The 23,575-nt window shown below is 37.0% G+C and overlaps 1 protein-coding gene across 1 annotated transcript in view; it reads left to right on the forward strand.

The window, feature by feature from the left end:
• LOC122797837 (putative GPI-anchored protein pfl2) overlaps positions 1-23,575 on the forward strand; it is a 192,060-nt gene that overhangs the window by 23,083 nt on the left and 145,402 nt on the right. Inside the window, exon 2 of the mRNA XM_044066358.1 lies at positions 750-802. Within this exon, the coding sequence (XP_043922293.1) occupies positions 750-802 (53 nt within the window). The remainder of the gene's footprint in view (positions 1-749; positions 803-23,575) is intronic.

The raw sequence follows: 23,575 nt of genomic DNA on the forward strand, positions 1-23,575 counted from the left end.
ATTATAGATAGAGTTTGAATGCAAGAGCAGGGATGCATAGGAGAAACAAAGAAGAAGCAAAGAAATTAAAGGAGAGGTGTCAGAAGAGGATAGAAAAAGAACAGATAACTAATGTTCAAATTGTGGTTGAGTCCAGGAGACCACCTTGAGAAAAAAGTCAAAAGATTTAAGGTGAGAGTAAGCATAGCACTTGAAGGAAAATAAAGGGTTTATTCAGGGAGGAAGGAGGAGATAATGAAGAAGAGAGGGGAGCTAGGGAGAGTGTCAGAAGAAGACATACATACATACATACATGCATAAATAAATGTGTCACTATGTTAACATGCAAGTGCAATTTTCTGTACTCTTTTTTTAATATAGTTTTGAATTATTTTATTTATTTATATTTCTTTATTTATTAGTTTGTGTTTGGGCGTATGCATTTTGGTACATTATTAATTTAATCTTACATTACTGAGCTACACTGTCTCAATGTATTTATTAGTTATATTTATTGCAGCTCTTTTATACTGCTCATGAGCTAAGCTATAGCAACATTGTGTTGCATACTTCTGCTTTCTGCTACTGTATTACTGTGTTTGTTATATGACTATTCCCTATTACTACTACCGTTTTCTTGTGTTTTATGCTAGTTTTCTGCAGCAGTAGTACCCCAACATTGGTGTGTTATTAATATCATAGTCACATTATTACTGACTTAAGTTACATAGATACTGTGATGTTAAAGCTAATCTATTTTTTCCCTGCAGAGAGTTGTTGTTGTTTGGTTCCATTGTCGTGGTAATAGTGGCTCATCAAAATGGTAAGTCTTTAACCGTCACTGTAAATGTTGCTTATTGTACATTTGGCATGCTATAGGGATACATAGAATTATTCAATGTACTAGGCAGTGCCATTTTGCTTTTCTCATTCATTCCCATTGTCAAATCTTCAGATCATGAGAAATATTCTATCCTAAGAATGGAACAGTTGCAACACAACCATTCTAAAGCTGGTCTCTTCTCTGTTTAGTATAATTTCATGTATTCTCCTTGACTAGGACAATGGAGGGTTTAGCATCCTAGTTAAGGTGTTTACCTCATAGACACAAGGTCCAGGGTTTGATTCTCATGAAAAGGAAACTGGCTATGCTTAAAATGGCCCACAAGGATGGTTAGCCTAGTAAACCTCTGAAGCTATGAACAAGACAGAACACCAGTAATCCCAGTATCTAGCAATAAAATGTAGCAGCTGAGATCAGATACTATGTAACCACTGATGTGGGAGTGAACAGTGAATAGAAACTAAGAGATTTAACAATTGATTTTCTGAAATATTAAAATGTATAAGTTACTTCAGAGACATACTATATCCAGAATTCTAATACAACAAAGTTATCTCTGCCAGCAGGCCACAGCACAAAGCTCATAGGCAGAAATGTACACAAATTACTTATCTACTAATTTTATGGATTCTTGTAGGACTGCCTCACATGGAGCAGGGCCAGATATCCAAGTTCTTTATACATCTGTAGCCACAACCTGTATTAACTGCAGTAAATAACTTTGCATATATTGTATTGACAAAACAATTCTACTTATTAGTTCCCGGGAAGACCTTATTTGTGGTCATCAAGTTTTGATATTAACAGAATGCATTTAAATTATAAATGATAAAAACATGTTTGACACATCAATTAAACTGTTAACTTGATCTTTTTTCTAGGGAGAAAAATTGGCTCTCCTCTAAGGTTTCAACATGTAAAAGGCCTAATTGTTTTTCACAATCATATTTTACAGAAACTGACAGTTTGTATAACAAGTCACAACAACTTGAATTATTGGTGCTTCATAAGAATTTTTAATTGCTGATTATTACAGAGTCATAGGACACTTCAGTGTAATATCCTCACTGGTCAGGTCAAACCATAAATCTAGCTCGTTTGAAGTAAAAAGAAAACCTGTGAACCCAGCTAACCCAGGAACATTTAGGAACTATTCTAAGGCTAACCTCCATCCTCACAACTGAAAAAGTAAGTCACTACTGTGGAATCTGAACATAAGAGCTGTTGGACACTTAAAGAAATCCCAATCCCTCAGAGCCACATGCTCCAGGGATCTAAACCTTGTCATTACAATAAACAAAACATGCTGGAGGGATAGGTTCCTGACCCAGAGACTCCCGAGACTCTGGAATAGACTACACATACATGTCAAGCAAAGTGCCTCTTTGGCCCTCTTCAAAAGGAACCTTGACAATTGGATGGGAGAAAGGAAATTCACCCCGGGGTTCTTGTCAGTCACCCTGCTAGACAGGGGTCCAGGGAAGTAAATAGTGTGGGAAGAAATAGCCAGGGAATTGTTATGGCTAGGCTTGTATAGGCCCTAGGGCCAATAGCCTAGTACCAATCTATGAACCTATGAACCTATAAATAGGTTGTAAACCAAAAGGAAGAAATTATGACAAAAATTAGAAGATGCCATACCCAGCAAGATAAAAAGCAAGATGAAACATTCCCTATCAATCTAACAAGAAACTGAGAGGGCTAGTCAAGTCAATAAAACATAAATTTAAGATGAAAATAGCCTCCCAGGCCAATTTCAACCACAAGCCTTTCTTCAGCTGTGTCCTCAAGCATAAAAGGCAGTGCAAACAATGTGATAAGCTAATTGTTAATAGAACCATCTATAATCAGAATAATTATTAATGTAGCCACCTATAATGAGCTTGAAGATACAGAAAATCTATGGGCTGACAAAATTTAGCTCCAGTTTAACTCATCTCTCCCCAGACGGCCCTCAGAAAATACCCATGAACATAACTCCCCCAACTATCACTAAGGAACAGGTCCTCAATGCACTCTCCAAGGCCAAAAAATAGCATTGACAGCCTCCAATCATATCTCAGGATGTCTCATTAACAGCATGAAACATGACCTAGCAGGACAGCTAGAATCACTATTTAACCATACCTTTCATACAGGCTTCATCCCGACTGCAACTGTCATCCTTCTACACAAGGTCAGGCAATCTACAGACCCAAGTAACTACAGATCCATAAGTCTGACTAGTATCATATGCAAGGCCATGGACATAAGTATCATGGAAATGATAAACAATAACAAAGAAAACCATCAAAAACTAGACCCAACCCAGTTTGGTTTTCTCAAAGGCAGTTCATGCTTACTTAACCTGGTGGACTTCTTTAAGAAGGTCACCAAAGCAGTGGATGAGGGCAAAATAGTACATACTGTCTACCTTGACCTGGCTAAGTCATTCAACACAATATCCCAGTCGGACATTGTAAACAAACTCATGAAATTAGATATTGATCCATATGACACTCACTGGATAGACAGATAGCTCCCAAGTACGACCCAAGAAATGAAGATAAGGGAGTCTACCTCCACAAAGGACAGGTGCAGTCATACAATCTCTCAAAAAAATACCTTCTGAGAAGGCCAGAAACAAACTAATAACTGGTGTCAGTGCCACAGTCTAAATCTCAGTGCCAAGAAATACATGATAGTATCCTTTGGGGAAACATCTACCCCTGGAAACCACCACATCGATAATGCATCCCTATAATTAGATCCAGTAGTCAGGGATTGGGGAATATATGTAAACAATAACCTGGACTTTGACCATCATGTGTCTAAGGTAGTAAGGAAATCATTCTATGTTGCCCAGCTTATAAGCAAGGGTATGGTCATCTAGGTCCAAGGATGCCATTGTTTTGCTGTAATTACCCCTCATTAGACCAATGGTTGAGTAAAATGCACACTTCCATATGTACCTGACCAGGTATAGAAGACAGCTGGAATATCCACAAAGGATCCTCACAAAAAGAATAGAGAGCAGAAATAAGATGTTCTATGCAGACTGCGTCAAAGTCTCTATTTCCTGTACTCTGTCTCCTATAGACTGCTGAGAAGCGATATGTGCTGGGCCTAAAAAGCATCCGGTTATCCTACTCTGATGGTCCTGCTGCACATTCACAAAACACTTAGTATAAGAATTATCCAATCTAGGGACCCAAACTTCATCTGTGACATAAATAGGACATGTTGGAGGGATAAGTATATGTCTCAGAGAGTGCCCCTTCTCTGGAAAAGACTTCCCATCCATGTGAAGCAGAATTCTTCCCTAATCTACTTCAAGCGTAACTTAGAGCAGTGGAAGAGGAATCAGAAATTTATTCCTGGTCTAGCACCCATGTCTCTAATCGACAGAGACAGCCTGTAAATGCCTGACCACCAAAGTTAAGCCTTCTTGTACCACTTAAAATAACTATAGGTACCAAAAATTGTCAGATATATTTTTGGAAAAATGTCTAGGCTTAAAAGGCCACCAACATTGTCAGCTTAGTATATATCTGAATAAATATTTATGTTATTAAAGCACAGTTAACTGAATGCAGTGAAGGTTACAACTACTAAACGTAGTATGGCTTTACATAACTCAATATCTAGTAGATAATCTATGCTACTGAAAATAAGACATTACCGGTTGTAAGGTGCAATGTTAGTACTTATGATGGCTTGTAAATCATTCTAACTTGTAGAAGTCTAAGGATGAATATTTATTTACTTATCCTTTGTTGACCAGATTAATCCCATTATGCTAGTAGACTCTTTTCATGTGATTCCTAAGATGGCATTTAAACTGCTAGGGGAAATTTGGCCAAGACATCAGGGAACTCCCCCCTATTCTTTTTGACAGCTGCCATGGGATGGTTTGCATACACCTGAGCTCCCAGCACCTCAGTTAGATGGGGCTTCAGTTTAACATCTCATCTGAACACTGCACCTCACTGTCCCCTGCTGTATGGCAGTGTGAGAAATGAATCTACTGGGCGTGGGAATGGAACCCACAACCTTCTGTACATGAGATAAGTGGGCTCCCTGTTGCACCACTGAACTGCTAGTGCTAAACAGGAATGTTGCTTTATTCTTTGTGGCCAGTGGCTCTACTGTTGTGTTGAATGATTTTGTTTAACCATATATATCTTCATTTAATTATTTTGCATCTGAATTTATTGAGTTACTGCTTTTTAATAATTCTCTGCAATGTGTCACTTCTCCTGCATCAGAACTTAGCATATTAGATTTGGTTATAAGTAATTATAACAATACAATTCAGTAATTAAAAAAGCACTGAAACTTTAGAAAATACTGATTATCTTTGTCTCTTCTACCATTTACGGCACTTAAGTCACAGACAACTGTTTATAATTTAAAGATGATTTTTTTTTTTAATTTCTACAGATTTATTTTGTATGGCATGGAATAATATATTATCTTCATAACATGTGGTAACATACTGGGATACAACTAAAGAACTATATTTAAATTCGCTGTGATAGGTAACTAAGTCTGAAAGTAAACTTTTACTAACAGCAAGCTTAGCCCACACAGGGATAAAACATTAAACAAAATGTTTTGCAAAAGGAGAAGTCCCTGCATTTTTTTCTTTTCAGGCACCTGGGTTCATAGGTTCATGGGAGATTATTAGGCTATTGACAGTAGGGCCTTTATAAGCCTAGCCATGTTATACCCTTGTTCCCTTATTGACCAAGTTGCATGGTCTATATTTGTAGTGCAAGTCTTTGATCAGCACTGACTGCCCTTATCCAAGAGGGATATAGGTGACACCCCCAGGGTAAAAATTATGGTCTCCAATCCAGTTGTCTAAGTTATGCTTAAATAGGGTCATTGACGAGCTTTGTTTTACATAAATTGGGAGTTTGTTCCAGAGGAGTGGCAATTTCTGGGATACATATCTGTCTCTCTAGCACATCCTGTTAATGTCACAAGCTAGGTTAAGATTCTTAGAGTGAGTCAATCTTGTCCCATTTGACTTGCAGATGAGCAGCATTTCCATTAGGGTTGGGTCCGAGACATTCTTATAATATCTAGCAAAGATAGAATGGCCAGGGTTACTAACAAGTTAAACAGGATTCTTGTGACTTCAAAAGCCAAATACAATTAGCTTTCAGTTAGAAAGACAACAGGAAATTATGACTTTGTTCAGTATGTTAGCATTCATTTAAAACTTCTTCTAATGTGGGTCTATTCAGACTTTGCAGTGGCTGGACTACAAGTGTGTATGACATAGAAGAAACAATTAATTACTATTTTATGCAAGACTAGGTTATTAAAGGAAAGGCAAATGTACATTGAAAAGACTTATCTGGTTGCTAGCACCCACTTAAATGGTGTAGACATCTTTACCTTAGATGAAATATAGAGAAAGTTGAGCCTTTAAGGTTCTATGATCCTTTTTGGTACCGACAGTCATATATGACTGTAATCCAACTGACCTGTAAGTTATATTTCTAGCTTCAACTTAAATACAAAGGTATTCTTGTTCACTATTAGTTAAGTAAAATGTAACAAAAAATAAATAACATTCATGGAGATTCTTCTTTATGTCCAAATCATCCAGTTTGTTTTTTATGAGCACTTTTTTCATTAATAGACTTCATCAGATAATACAACTCTTAGTTTACAGTAGGTTAAATCATTAGAAATGGAGGGGGTTAGACCAGGCTACTTGGCATTATTGGTTGATGGGATGGCAAATCTGATTGGTTAGAAAAATGTGCTTCTTGTTGGAAGAGAAGAAATTCCCTTATTAGAATACGAGTCTGATTGGTGTGGTTGCGTTCTCCTGAAGCCCCCTTTTCAGGACTTCCTCAGCAACAACAACAGTGGACCAAAAATAAAATAAAAAATGAAAACTAAAGGCAATCTCTTAAAAAAATAATGAATATTAAGGCATTTTGAAGGACAAAATTGTTTAACTCTGATATCTGCACATCTATTTAAGTAATGTGTTTTTCTGCTTGTAAATAAAATGCTTCCTGAAGAGGAATCATGCATCACTGTTGGGAAAACCAAGTATCATAGAATCTTAAAGGCTCGCCATTCTCTGCTTTTTGTTTAGTCCTCACAATGACAAACTGATTGTACAGAATTGGAGAAATTAACAAGAACACCATTCCACTCCACTCCAGGCAACCTATTTCCATTTTTTATAAGATAAAATGCAGCTGCAGTATGGGGCAGATATCTTGCTAGTTAAATGTCAAATTTGGACTAGGCTCCTTCCTTGTCTCCTGGACGAAGTGTCTTGTAAACCTATGCATCTAATTTATTTCATGACTGTGGAATATACTTCTTGCAAATATTAGGGTTATAAAATATTGATGAGTTTAAAAGCAGTATTAATCTTTGGATAACTGAGTGTAATTTTAAGCATACTTTGAAGGAATCTATATTCCTTGATGAACTTATGATGTTAGATGAGGTAAGGTGGGGAGAAGAGTGCGCAGGGGCTACTGCACATCAGAAAGCATGGTGTGACAGCGATTATCTACTTCATCCTGCCAAATGTACAAACAGCTTATCTACAGCTTGAGTAGCAACACCCTGTGCTGAAATTACATGTTAAAAATAGCCACTGCATCACGAGACACCACAGAATGAACTAGAAATGCATTTCAGAGCTGTTTAAATCATGTAATGCACAGCAAAAATTATCAATCTAACATAGTACAGAATGTACCATATGAAACAAAAGTGGGCCTGTTATCTTCTTCATTCAGCTTTTCCCAGTTAGGGGTCGCCACAATGGATCACCTGTCCACTCATAATTGGCAGTGAAGTTTTACAGTGTCGAGTTGCCAGCACAGCACCCAACCTTTCACAGAAGACACACAAACACACTCATGCCTAGGGCCAATTTAGAGAGTCCACTCCATCTACAACATGTCTTTGGGAGGAACCCGGAGCACCCAGAGAAATTTCACACAACCACAGGGAGGACATGCAGCCTCTGCACAGAAGGCACCCCAGCCAAGGATCGAACTGGATAACCTCTTGCTGTGAGGCAGCAATGCTAACTGCTGCACCACCGCGGCCACCCAAAAAAAAAGTGGTTGTCTGTTATAATATTGTAGAATACTTCTCAGCTGTCTCAGATTTTGCAGAACATCTATGATTTTACCTCATATGCTTACCATGTTCCTTCTAAAACGTTTGATTTTTATTTTAAATTACTGAGGATTAGAATCAATAATGCCAGACATGAAAGTTTAATACGTTTTAATTTTAGAAAATGTATGGTGATGCAAAACCTGTTCTTTCATTAACTTTTTAAGTGAATTGAGTATAAATTGCAACTAATTTCAGGCCTTAATTGCCCCATTATTTTTGCCTTGTACAGATTTCTTGAATAAACTTCTGTTGCTGAGAACATAATAATGGGAGGAGGGTAGGGGTGTGAGTTAATTCCTATACTGAATACAGGAAGTGGCATGAAAATACGAAGGCCAGCGAGCAGAATTAATTCACTTATCTGTCATATTCACACATGATATTCAGACCCAGATCCAAAAATGGTGCAACCAAGATCAATTATTTATTCCTTATTAACTTGGTAAAGCACATTATACCCACATGGACAAGAGTAAATTAGGACTTTCCTGTAAATGAGTACATGGACCAGAGACCCTATAGTCAGTCTGCCAGTGATATTTGTGGGAATCAAACTGTTGTCTATAGGACATAGTTCACATAGAGGAATCCGGTATGTCATACTTCCAGCCATATAATAAATTGTAAAGCAGTCTTTGTCAAGTTCCTGACATTCTGGTCCATTTTATATACTTTATCAAATGCATTTTCATTTAACAGCAGAAGCTTTACATAATGTGGTGCCAATAATGAGGTTTTCTGCTTGTTCATAAGTAGTTACTAAGGATGCAGTTCTGGAGACCACTAAGGAACCTAGCCTAGTTTCCCATTTGTCCTCAAACACTATCTGGAAAAGTTATTTGCTTAGAGACAAACACTAGGCACACACGTGCTTGCTCACGCTCATATACACACACATATATAAAATTTTGTATTTCACTATATCACCCCTCATTGTCTCCATATTTATGCATGTTGAAGTAAAGACACTACTATGTATCAGTGTGATACAACACCAACATATGCTTACCAGAGCAGGATGTCATTCCCAGACTCCTCAAAAGATATACTTGCTTCCAATCTACCTAATATAGACTGGCGTTCCCTCTACAGTTGTAATTACTCTGCAACAATATCACTGATCTTTTCCAATATAATTAGTTAGCATTTGTTTGCCAGGATTGTTCATCTAGGCATAACTTGTCCTTTTTCAGTGGAGGCCTAGAGAGAAAAGCTTCAAGAATAATATATATATATATATATATATATATATATATATATATATATATATATATATATACATACATATATATTGAGAGAGCTTCAAGAATAATACATATACATATATATACATATACACACAAAAGGTTCAAAAATCAGGCAAGAAAACTTGCAATTACTTTAAGCCATTTAACAGAATAAATGTAAGTAGAGTCCATAGTAAACCATAAACAGTGTTTTACACAAGATAACAATACATATCAGTACATAATTTTTGTGGATCATGAATAAAACCAATACAGAAGTACAACAATAGGCCATAAGAGAAATTGGAAGGAAAGAAAAGAGAAATTCATTAAAAAGTGTTCTTTTAAAAAGTGAGGTTTAAAGAAGAGTATTTAAGTAGACTGTTAGTGGAAGTGATAGTTATACGGCAGACTACAGGTGAAGCAAGATAGGAAAATAACTTAGGCGCTTCATTATACCTGTTGCTAAAATACATCAGGTACTAAACTATATAATAAACAATAAAATAAACAATCTACACTTTAATGCCTCAAAAAACATATTTATATTGAAAGAACATTCAGAACCTAAAGACCCCGATAGTTATAGACCAATTTCACTACTTAATATAGACACCAAGATTCTCACTTCAATTCTCGCTAACAGATTAAAGAACATTATACTAATATCATATCAACAGAACAGTCAGGATTCACTCCATTAAGACAGACTAGTGATAATACCCTAACTCTTGAAACCATGATGTCCTTTGCAAACACAAAAAAAATCCCCATATATGCAATGGTGGTAGATCTCACAAAGCGTTTGATAGAGAGTACATCTCTTTCCTACTTCAACTGTTACCCTATTTTGAATTCCCTAACAAATTTATTCAAATAATTAAAATACTATACGAAAACTCTTACACCAACATATATGCAAACAGAACCCTATCAAACAGAATCAAGATCAAAATGGGACAAGGCAAGGCTGCCCTCTATCTCCCTTCTTATTCACTCTGTATCTCAAACTGCTATTCTTGTACATCAAACAGAAGATATATCATAACCCACCTTCTGTCTTTAACTCTAAAATCTTTTACACTGCCTTCACCGATTATTTAAACATTTACTTTACTACCCCTAGTTCTGACATACTTAAATTACTAAAATTGAAAGTTTCTCAGTTATATCTAACTATAAACTTAACTTAAACAAAACCAATATCTTCCCTCTAAGTCCCCCCTAAATTACTATCATTATTCCCATTTTAGACACAATTAAGATAAAAATTCAACCAAATATTTTGGAATTATGTTCTTTTAAAACAAAAGAGATTTTATCAAAATAATATACAGGATAAATGAAATAGGATTAAACAAGACTGCAGCAGATGGAATAATCTCAAAAACTCCTTTTCTAGCCAAAGTCTCGATAATCAAAATGAATATTCTCCCTAGAATAATTTATGTATTTATGACTTCACAAGTGATAATACACAACAATTTTTTTAAACAAATACATACATTTTTGGCCAAATTCATATGGGAACCTAAAAGAACAAGAATCTCATACCAAAAACTTTCATTACCAAAACTAAAAGGGGGCCTAAACTTACTGGATTTTAAACTATACTACATCATTATCAATAGCATTAGAATTCTAAGGATAGCAGAATATACCCCTTTGCATAATACAAGGACTCCAATGTGGTTGAAAATATATTATAATTATATCAAATCTCTAGACTTTAATCCTAGAGCACTGCCTTTTTTAATCAAAAAAGAAATAACTGCTCGCAAGATCATGGACCCGCTAAAACATTTCATTATTATACTTCAAAAGTTATTTATCTCCCTTGATCTTGAGATAACAATGGCTATCCTTCAATCAGGCCATAATAACCCAAACCTGAAAATTAATAACTCAATGATAAGCCTCAATAACTACCCTTTATTAAAAGACATGAGAATTTGAGACCTTTACCCTTACCGTAACTATACTATACAAGAGCTAAGATCTCAACTCAACTTACCAAAATCATACACAGTTATCTTGAGACAAATTAAAGAAATATGCTCCAAACACCGTTAAAACACTAAATTAACAGAGGCAGATATAAACATATGTGAAACAGTATGGAATATAATGCTAACTAGTGGGAAAATGATATCAAACACATATAAATTAATATCGGAGATTAAATTCCAGGACACCGCATTCATCTCTAGCTACTGGTGTAAAAATAATGTATTAATAACTGAACAACAATTAAACCAAGCCTTAACCCTAATGCTTAAAGCAATACCTCTGAAAAAACTAACATACACTCAACTCATGAGTAACAATAATGCTTACCTTACTCCCCTAGTATTCCACAAATTCAGCTCATCTAAATCACCTTACTGTCCATATTGTGAATCACAGGAAGCAGATCTAATCCATAAGTTTTGGAGTTGTAAATGCATATTTAAACTATGGAACTCACTAAAAATCCAACTACTAAAACAAGCTTATGAAAAAACAATTCACACTCCTTCACATCTTACTTTCAGATATACCCAAAAACAAAGCAAACATTTATATCACATTATTTCTATTAATAAAACTATACATTGCTTCCTAATGGGGGGACAGAGTCAACATAAACTGGAATGATTAAAAAAAATGGCAATTAGACATCTACTGGCCCATAAATGGGTAATTGACACAAATAGTGATACACTGAAGAAACTAGAAAGATGGGAACAGGCCTTTTAACTTACTACTAGCATAACCCACCCTCTTTATCATAAGGACTTTGGTCTTTACACACATAGTTACATTTCTAATACATAAGTGATATTGTAAAAATAAGAAATATCCACATTATTGTAAGCTTACTGATTCACCTTGAAAATAAAGTATATGGCACCTTTGTACAGTTGTAAATAAGTTAGGTGTTTATGTATGAATCGATTCTGTGTACCTGCAATTCTTTACCCAATGTACATTATCATTGTTTTACTGTTTTATTTTGTCTGTATTCTTATGACTTGAAAAACTAAAATAATTTTGGGAAAAAAAAAAAAAGGAAAATGACTTAGGAGGAAACACCAGGGAAATAGTTAGAGGTTCCTGGACAGAAAGTGGTTGTATCATGCATTGGTATGGCGGACAGTAAAACAGAGTTTTAGTAGGTAAGCTGAGTGAGAGGAAGATTGAGAAAGGCTGAAGATGAAAACGTGGAATCATTGTTGTGAAGAGAGGCAATAAGGTGTCATGCTTTTTTAATTTCTAAGTCTTTTGGGTTGCTAATACCATGAAGGGAATGGATCCCATTCCTAAGTCAAAGTACGATTTAAGTTCATGAAATTAGTATTGTTTCAATCTTTGATCTCAGCCAGAAGTGCTCTTAGCAGCACCCACAATGTACCCAGTAATGACTCCTTCTGCAGTTCATATGGAGTTACATGTATTGGTAACATATCTAAATACGATTGTAAATTCTTTTTTATAAGACTTGTTGCTCTTACTACTATTGGAACGTTGGAACGGTCTGGGTATCTTTCTTAAAACAATTTTCTCATTTCTGCCTGTAGATCCTGATGTTTTATGACTTTGTGTCTCTCTGCATGTAAGACACTGCAGTCACTGGGTGTCGCAATTTCAATGATCAATGCTACTCTTGTCTTCTTTTCTTGGATCACTATATCTGGTTTTCTAGCATCTGTCTTTTGAAGTGTTGGTAATGGGTGATCCCATGTGATGTAGACTTCATCATTTTCTATGATGCTTTCTGGTTCATGTTTCCAGTGTTTTTCAGCCACTTCAGTACCATAATGTTTACAAAATCCCCAGTGCACATTATTATGCCTTTCAGTATACAGTTCTTCTGCCATTATTATGTCACAACCAGCAATGAGGTGTGTAACTGTTTCCAATTCAGTTTTACAAAACCTACATTTGTCTGTTTCTCCTACATGTTCAATGGACTTTATAAACCAATGTGCACGCAGCCCACTATCTTGCGCTGCCAATATTAACCTTTCATCTCTTGGTTTGAATTCTCCTCTCCTTAACCATTCCTGTGTTCATTCCTGATCAACATGAGGTTCTTCCAGATGTTTTCTATACTTGCAACTATGTTTATGCTTTTTCCACATTTCTTGCCTTCTCATCTGATCCTTCACCTTATATTCTTTATTTTTTTTTGGCATATTCAGTTGCTGCCTGATTTTTATCTACTTCTGGTTTGATTTCTATTCCTGTTTGATGCTGATAAGCTATTGCTAGATTAAGCAGAGACGTCATCTTAGATTTATTTTCCTCATGTTTCAAAACTTTCACTACATTTGGGTCTTGTGAAGTCAGTAGATATGTGTGGAGTCCCATATGCACTGATTTTTATAAATCATTTGGTGAGCATGAAGCAGCCTTCTTGTTTTCCTATCTAATCTATTCAACACATTTTGGGGCCAGGCAATCACTCCAAAACTTTAAGTTAGGACAGGAAGAGCAAATTGATTTATAGCTTGGATTTTGTTCCTAGATGTCAGTGCTGTTTTCAGGATTAATTTAAGTCTTCTGACGTATTCCTTACTAAGTTTTATTCGCATTTGTTCATGTTTTATTGTTGATACTTCATCAATTCCCAAATATTTATACAGTCCTTCTTGCTCAAGTTCTTATATATCACATTCTTGTCCCAAACTGATGTTTTCCTGGTGTTGCAGTTTTTCTTCTTTAAAGGTTAAGGTTGCTTTTGCACATTTATCACGACCAAATGACATTGTTATATCATCTGAAAATGTTTTGACAACTTGCAGTTGTGCTTTCAGTTCCTCATCTGATGAGCTATACAGTTTTAAATCATAGACAAAGAGAAGATGAGAAGTCTTGACACTTTGTTGTTTCCTAAGAGCCAGATTATAGCCATGGACTAAGTTGTTGAGTAAACAGCTTAATGGATTAAGGTCAAGACAAAATAGTAACGGTGACAAAAGAGTCACCCTGGAATATCCCCCTTTGAATTTTTATCCCTGGGATAACAATTTGTCCTTTATCATGGCTTAATTGCAAAGTGGTCTGCCACTGTTTCATGATCACTGTAATGTAGTCAGTCAGTGTAGGGTGTATCTTATACATTTTAAGCACTCTTTTGTCCATGAATGAATTTGGGATACTGTCAAATGCTTTTTTTAGTCAATCCATGCCATACTTAGATTCTTTTCCTTTTTACAGTTCCCCACTATGACTTTATTTAACAGAAAATGATCCTTTGTTCCATATGACTTTATTTTATTGCCCTTTTGTTCTAGTGCCATAACTGAGTTTTCTTCTAAATTACTATAAACTCTGTTGACATCAGTTCCAAGGTATAGTTTATATGTCATTGGAAGGCAAGTTATTGGTCTATAATTTTTAGGGTAGCTTACAGGTTCACTCTTAAGTAGGAGCATTGTTTTTACTGTTGTTAGCCAGGTTGGTGTCTGTTCCAGATGCGCATATAAATAGTTGTTACTCATGGCTAAATCTTCATGCAAAGATGTTAATACTTTTAACCAGAAGTTAGGTACTGCATCTGGGCCTAGGGTTTTCCAGTTAGAGACTTTTCTTAACTTTGTTTGGATCTCTGCAGCTGTTTAGCTGTTTTGTCATTGTATGGGTTGTGCTGTGTAAAGGGAGATACAGAAGGGATGTGATACGAAAGGTGTTTAAAGAAGAGGGGAGAAAAAGTTAAGGGTAGTGAGCCAAAACTGATGAGGATTAGAGGGGATATGAGGAGACTACAAGGAGTTGGTCATTTATTTAACATTTTTACTGGGAAAGTCCGACTGGAGAAGAGGTCTTTTTCAGCAGAGGCCCAGGGAGGAAGGTTCCAGATGCACGTCTTTGGAATGTGGGAGGAACCCGAAGCACCCAGAGGAAACCCATGCAAACACGAGAACATGCAGACTCTGCACAGTAGGCAACCAGTTTGAGAATTGAACCAGTGAACCTCTTGGTGTGAGGTGACAACAGTAACCTCTGCACCACCTAATGTCATGCATCTAGACACATGGTTGGTATTTCAGTAGAAGGAACCTCCATTGTTATTATTTTTTAATAAGCCAGTCGAATATACTTATTACAGTCTAGTACTTTCTTTCGTGTTTTTTTTTTTTTTTAGCGCTTACCTCATAACTGATTCAAACAACATACTCACAGAATGTATAGCATACTTGATCATATGACTACTAGTTACCCTCCACCATTTATTATAAGCAAATGTCTTCCAGTTCCTATCTGCAGTTTGACAGGTGTCACCCTTACTTTCAGAAAAAAAGTATAGGTATGGGACAACTAACACGGCTGTCAAGACTGATTAGTAATGATGAGACATTTAAAATCGAAATGGGGAAACTATTTGAAATATTTAATGCCAGGGGCTATCCCAATGTTTTATTGAACTGCATAGGGGAAGAAATTATAAAGGGGAGGAGAACACATGATTTTGTCCTATTCTGGTTGATGACAAAAATGGTCCAATGACAATAAAAATGTAACTGAGAACTAATGAGGGTTTATGGTTAGGCCATTTAACATTGACACATTTGAGTTAACTATAGCCCTTAGAAAAACTTGGAGTCTGACATTCCAACAAGAAATTATTATAGGTTTATATGTTAGTACTAGGCTAACTGCCTTTGAGAGCCATTTTAAGCCTAGCCAATTATCCCTTGTCAGTCTCAAACCTGGAACCTTGTGCTTGTAAGGCAAACACCTTAACTATTAGGCCAACTTCCAACCCTTGGTTGACGGAAATGAAGATGGAATTAGATGATTTGCCTTTGGTTACATTTAGTTGAGGGAGAAATTTAAAAGATTTCTTGGAAAGTGGGTGCACTAAAATTTTAGATTAACATTCATTGGCTAGGATGTTGAAATGTTGTAAATGCAAATACTGTAGGTTTGTTAATGACACCCCTATATTAGTATAGAAGGGTATGACAAAACTATAGGATGTCCAGGCTCGTGTAATTAGGATTCCACAGGGGTGGTCTGTTCAGCCACCTGTGTTTCATCCCCAGCCTTCTACCTAGGCAAGACCAAAAAGAGACTGAATGATAGAATTTGTGCGCATGTTTACGACATAAAGTCTGTAAGAATGACTACTGCCCTGTTTAGACATTCATTAACATGTATAAATTTCAAAAATATTTATATTTTTTGTCATTGACAGAGATGTCAGGAATGAGAGAGGGGGAGGTGCTGGCAACCTATCACAGCAAAAATAACTGTTTTGGCAGCTGTGTTTAAATGCTTGGCATAGGCCAGGCATTGTGTTTATATCTAGTATTTTAAAGCACAGGGCAATAGAAGTTTGATTACATACCTAGTCAGGGCTCTATTTAACAACATTCTTGAATGTACACATTCTTTAAATTTTATACATACCTTTATAATTGTTGGTTTGATTTTTGGTGGTAGTGGATTGAAAATATTGGACATTGTGCATATATGTATGTGTGTGTATATATATATATATATATATATATATATATATATATATATATATATATATATATATTGGTTCTGATCCTTTTGGGGAAGTGATTGTGATTGGCTGATGTAATGTTTTAAAATGCTGTGCAAACTGCTTTGTTTTTCATAGGTTCATGGAGTCATAGGAGGTTACTAGGCTAACGGCCTTAGAGCCTTTACAAGCTTAGCCATATTTATACCAAGTTGCCCCAATCGTCAGTGGTTAGGTGAGTGAGCTTTGCAGAGGTAAGGCAGTATGGTAGTTAATACTGACTTCCTCTGTCCAGGAGGGACATGGGTACCACCCCATGAGTGAATTTGCAGTCACCCATCCATTGATCTAGGTTGTGTTTGAAGTTGGTCAGGGAGGGGCTCTGTTTCATGTGAATTGGAAGTTTGTTCCAGAGAAGTGGCAGTCGCTGCTAGATGTATCTATCTCTTCAGGTCAGTAGGAGAAAGATTACAGTGGCAGGGCTTTCAGTCTTAACATGTAAGACTTGTTTTGTGTACCCTGCAATTTCTTGGTGGGAAACCTCTGTGGTCTCTCCAGCTGTTGAAGGTGTCTGATGAGGCACATGCCAAAGGGATCATTGTACTCAGTTATTGGTCTGATGAGTATAATGGAATTATAACATCCTTAAATCTAGACGTGATGCCTTTACTTATAAGATGTGCCACATAGAAGGATTTTCTTACTACTGTGGATATGTGGTGGTAAAGGTTCAGATTGCTATCGCCCTGAGTACTCAGATCGTGTACCACTGGGTCTTCACTTAGGGGGATGCTGTCTATAATGCAATTAGCAGTGATATCAGCTTGCCCAAAGGGAATAATAATGAATTTTTTTTTGCATTTAGCTTTAATCCGTGGCTCTGGCACCAATCATTTGTCTGTGTTAAGCCTGCCTGCAATATATTAACATTGTTGGTGGACTCAATAATTTCTCCCATTTTACAATCATCAGAGAACTTGGTCAGACACAGGCCATCCAGGTTTGCCTGGACCTCTGAAAAATAAATTCTGAACAGTAAGGGACCAGCACAGAACACTGTAGTATGCCACTGGTGACTGGTCTTTTGCTAGAGGTAAAGTCACACACTTTAACAGCATGTGTCCTGTCAGTGAGCCAGTTGGCTGCCCATCTGGCAATATAGGGGTTAATTCCCAGTTGGGAGACTTTCTCTATAATACCTAAGAAGGGAGTTGTATCAAATACCTTGACTAGGTCAAGAAAGGAGGTATGCACACTCTTTCAATCATCTAGGACCTTCATGCGTTTGTCAAAGAAGTCAACCATGTTTAAAAGGCATGATCTACATTTAATGAACATGAAATGAATTGGGTCCAGAGTTTGGAGATTACTTCTGTTCTGGTTAATAAGGTCCAAAATGATTCTTTACATGGCCTTGCAGATGAGGCTTGTCAAGCTTATGGGCCTAAAATTCCCAGGGTTGGTTGATGGTGCACCTTTGTGCAGATGAATTACTGTTGCTGTCCTCCATTTCGCCAGAACATAGCCAGTTTTCAGGTTGTGGTTAAAGAGCGATCCAAGTGGGTGTGCTAAGTCATGTTTTAAGTTGTTTAAAAGACAACCTGGGATGTTGTGTGGTCCCATTAATGCTGGGTTTTTGGCCTTGGTGTCTAGAGATAATAGGCTGAAGAATGGTGGCACGTATATTTGGGGGATGACAGGGGGGATGGGGGGTGAAGTTTGATCCAAATCTGTCAAATAGCAGGTTGGCTGTTACCTGCAGTTAAGTGTGGGTGGTTGCATCCACAACCAGTTCAGTGCATAAATGGGTATTCCCTTTTAGATTTCAGATGTACTTAAAAAATGCCTTAGCTAAGGAGGCTATTTTTGCTTTGTAATTAGCTTTGGAGGACTTGACAAGATCTCTAATTTGTTTAAGCTAGAGAAGGATTACTTCTTCTGTTGAGCCAGTTCCCTCATGTTCTTGAACATTAGTTTATTTATTTTGTTGTATAGCCTGTTTTAGTGGTCCACTAGGGTGGCTTGTTTTTTTTGGCAAGACCTGGTTTTAAAAAGAAAAAGTAAAACACTGTTGAATAAAAACGGACCAAAAACATTTATTTTACATCCACAACTGAGCGCTTTCACCCACCAACAACGTGGGTTTCATCAGAGTTACATTAAAACCAGAGCAGCTACTTTTTATAAGAAAACAATAACCTATCACATTGCTTTCCCAATTTACAATTAAAAAATCAATTAATCACTTTCCAATTTGTAACATAACGTTACTAATAACCTTAATATTATAATATTATTATATATACAACAATAAATACTGAATTTTTGACACAAAAAAATATATAAATGTATATAAGAATGTTCCTTTTCTTTTTCCTAATTTCCCACAACATCTAACCTTAATATGAAACGACAATAAAAGACATTACTCACATGAAGTATCTTTTTCAGTATTAAGTGGTTGTCAGTATACATGAGACAATTGCTAGATTGCCTCAAGATGCCCATGTCTCTCAGAGTAGCCAGAGAGATGACAGGAAACTGCCCATCCATGATAGCAGGCTCTTAACTGTATGTTTTTTTAGGGAAGGGAATGGGTTAATTTGACAGGACTGTGCTGGTAGCACCGATACTACAAGTGGGACCTATATTTTGTGTAGGTTAAGCCTATCAATAAGGCAACACTGTTCAGTGCACAACTGAATTACCCCTAGAGCACCACAAAGCTTGGAAGGGTTTGACTTACAGCTGTTTAAGGAAAAACTGAGCTTCTATGCTTTTGTGTTTATACAGGGTACTGTTAACCTCCATTTCACAGAGTGGCACCACGCAACCCTGAGGCTTAAGTACAAGCAAGTACCAAATTTGAAAGGGGACAAAACTGCTTAGTGCATTAAAAGTTTTTTTTATTTTCTTTATTTTCTACACATCAGGTAACTGTGACTTCATTTTTTTATTTTTGCAGTGTGTTGTGTGTTAGTTTTATTTAGTAAATGTTGATTACCTAAAATTAAAAATCAATACTCAAAAATGTTACTTTTCAAACAAATAAAATGTAAATACACTTTGTGTTAATAATATCATTGAAACCAAGACTTAAATTGTCTGGCAACAAAATTTGCCATTTGACTTCCTTGCATTCCAGTTAAGTTTTTAAATTCACCAATCACTGGATTGTTGTTTACAAAATCAATAAAAAAAAGAAAATTTCTTAAAATCACAACAAGCGAGAGTATTCTTTGATAAAGCATTAGAACCATCTTCGAACCATCTTTTTTTTTTTTGTAGCCAGTAAATGCTTGATAAATTTTGGTATGGATCATTTAAGAATATTTAAGCAATGTATACTATTTTGATTGTATTTACATTAACACATTCAATTCATTGCTAGATTTGGTACTTAGCAATATTTTTTTTTTTGTGTTTCAAGATAAAATCTTCAGAGGTGTAGCAATGAGTGCTAGTATGGCACCTCTTTGTCAACCTTGTTATGTGTTGGTGAAAGCAAACTTTTTTGACAAAAAGTTCAGATTTTTCATACTGATGTTTTATAAGGATACAGATAACTTATTTTTTGTATGGACTGGAATGTGTCACCAATTTGACTTGTTTTTGTCAGAATTAAATAGTTTAACTCATTTTTTGAATCTCACACTCAGTTGATTAAGTATGGTATAAATTCTGTGAGTACGTTGTTTGCATTGGTTCTGATGAGGTGACATTCTAATAAGGAATGAAAGTGCTAAACTTTATTTTGGGGGAATCTGGCCATGTTTTCCTTAGTTTCTGTGGTTTTCTTTATGTGTGATAAGTAGTTGAGATAGAGACAGGGAGTGACGCTTCTCTATCCAGTGCATCTGCTCTAGTGCAACACGATGGTGAGATCGGTATGTCACACGAGCAGCCGATTTGACTATATTGTTATAGCACTGCTCATGGAGATTGGTCTGGATTGCCTGCAGGGTAATGAAAATGTGGGAGCTATAGAGGAGAATTGGAAGGGAAAATCTTGAAGCAATGTTATTATGTAGCATTGTCTGTTAGGTAAAGTTTTATCCAGTAAATGGTTCCAGTTTTTGATGATTTTTTTTTTTATTACATCTTTTACATGGTAGTCAAAAGCATATTCTGTAGATATTTCTGTGTAAAACATGAGTTACTGCATGTAGAATGAGTGAGCACATTCATGTGGCTCTGCTTGGTTGATTGTTTTTTTCTTGTTTTTGTTTTTTTTTGTTTGTTTTTTAACCAAGTGGCTCTTGACCAGCCTGACCTCAGAATTTTAGACCACATCCACCGTTACTTCAAAGGATGATACTAGGCTATTGACCCAGAGGCCCTTATAAGCCTAGCCAAGAATTTGGCCCATGTTCCCATAAAGTCTGCATTTGTTTACCCTGTCCAGGGGTGTATTTTCTGTTTCCCATCCTGTCGTCCAGGTTCCTCTTAAAGAGGGCTAGGGAGGTACTCTACTTAACATGGAGAGGGAATCTATTCTACAGATGTGGGAGTCTCTGGGACACAGATCTATCCTGCTAACAAATTCTGTTAGTGTCACAGAGAAGGTTGAGGCCTTGTGTGTGGGTTGCATGAGTGGAGTTTGACTTATGGATATGCAGCAACTCCATCAACATTGGGTGTGAGATGGCCTTGTATGACAGACACAGGTCACCTCTGAGCTGTCTGTATGAGACTGAGTAGAAAGACAGGGCTTTTAGCCTATCTGTATAGGACAGGTGTTTGAGCCCCTGGATTTTCCTGGTCAGGAACCTCTGTGGTCTCTCCAGCTGCTGCATGTGCTTGGCAAGGTACATGCCGAAGGGGGCATTGTACTCAATAATGGGTCTGATAAGGGAGAAGTACATGGATGTTATGAGCTCTTTGTTCCTGGATGAAATACCCTTACTTATGAGGTGGGCCATGTAGAAAGCCTTCCGTACAATGGAGACAACGTGGGAGTCAAAAGTCAGGTTGCTATCAACCTGGGTGCCCAAGTCCCTCATGACTGATTGCATGCTTATTACATTGTTATTATTGTGATAATTAGGGGGGATGACATTTTCCCCAAAGAGGATAATGATGCATTTCTTGGCATTTAATTTGAGGCCATGTTCCTGGCACCAGTTATTAGTTTGGGTAAGGCCCTCTTGGAGGATGTTCACATCACTAGGGAAATTTAAGACAGCACCCAGCTTAAAGTCATCTGCAAACTTGGTCATCCACAGGCCACTGGTTTTGGCCTGCACCTCAGTAAAGTATAACCCAAACAGAAGAGGCCCCAAAACTGATCCTTGGAGTACACCACTCATTAAAGGTCTTCTACTAAAGGTGGCTTCCCCTATTTTGACTGAGTGGGTTCTATCAGTGAGCCAGTTAGCCAACCATCTGGTAACATATGGGTTGATGTCTAGCTGGGACAGTTTATCTATTATAACTGAGTGGGGAATAGTGTTGAAAGCTTTGGCCAGGTCAAGGTAGGTGGTGAGCACCATCTTCCCTTCCTCCATGTCTTTAGTGACTCTTTTGAAGAAGTTGACCAAGTTTAATAGGCATGATCTCCCTTTGACAAAACCAAACTGTGTGGGGTCAAGTGTTTGGAGGTTGGCAATGTCCTTGTTTATAAGGTCCATGATAATGCATTCCATGGCCTTGCAGATCAGGCTAGTTAGGTTTATGGGCCTATAATTCCCTAGGTCAGTGGACACTCCACCTTTGTATAGAGGGAGGACATTGGCTGTCCTCCGTTCGGTTGTGACAAAGCCAGTGCTCAAGCTTTCGTTGAATAGGGTGTCTAATGGAGCTGAGAGCTCATGCCTCAGTTCATGTAGGATGCAACCAGGAATGTTGTCAGGTCGCACGGAGACTGTATTTTTTGCCTTTGAGAGGGCATTAAAGACCTGCTCCCTAGTGATGAGGGGAGGGGTCAGGTGCTGGGAATGTCCTGGTTTACTGATGGGGGGGACAGGAAGGTGAAGTTTTCACTGAACCTGTCTGCCAGCATGTTGGCTATATCTATGGGTTTTTGTGTATGTGGTGTTATTGACCTCCAGTTCAGAGCAGGAACTGAAATATTAGCCCATGCTGCCTATGGGAGCATATCTCATGTTCCTTCCACAAGATGATAGGAAATGTATTCCATATCCTTGTAATGAATACTACCATAGGAACAGACCATAATCCTTATAGCAGGAAGGGTTGTAAGAGTTATAGTAGCAGGACACACAAAGGACACACAAACAACAGTCATGGATTTTTATACTAGAGAGAAAAATGAGAAAAACAAGTTTTCTTGTGGAAAGAGAAGGGGCAAATTGGATCATATTTTTACAGTAGTAGGAACAGTAACAGTACCATCTCATGTCACAGAATGTGAAGGAAAATAGCATATTATTTTTCTTAAGCAGTAAAATCATAACATCTAACTCATTTTCCCTACAGGTGAAAGTAATAGAAAGTAATAAAATATAATATAAGCATTTGAAATGGGACCACTGCATGTGCTCGAGACACATTTGCTTGAGACTCATTTTCTTATTGCCACTCACTAATTTTGACAAGTGCTCTATCTCCCAAGAACTTGTCTGCTGTAACTAAGCATAGCTCCCAAAGCCCAATCCCACAGACTATCTAGCCCTAACAGAACCCAGATCCTAACCTTAAAAGCTCCCACCCAGTCCCTAAACTGAAACTCCTGATTAGTCACTAAACTAAAAATCCTCCTCTCCTCCCAAAAACTGCTCTCCCAATTTCTCTCTCTCTAAACTTAAAAACCCTTTATCCTTCTTAATCCTGGTCACCTGATCACTCTCTAAACCAAAAATTCCTCTCCCCTCCCTCCTTAAACCTTATCACCCATTCACTCCCTAATCTAAAATCCCCCTTCTGCTCATAAAA

The sequence above is a fragment of the Protopterus annectens genome, chromosome 3.part1 (genome assembly GCF_019279795.1).
Source record: "Protopterus annectens isolate FY-2018-M chromosome 3.part1, PAN1.0, whole genome shotgun sequence".
Classification (NCBI taxonomy): Eukaryota; Metazoa; Chordata; order Ceratodontiformes; family Protopteridae; genus Protopterus; species Protopterus annectens.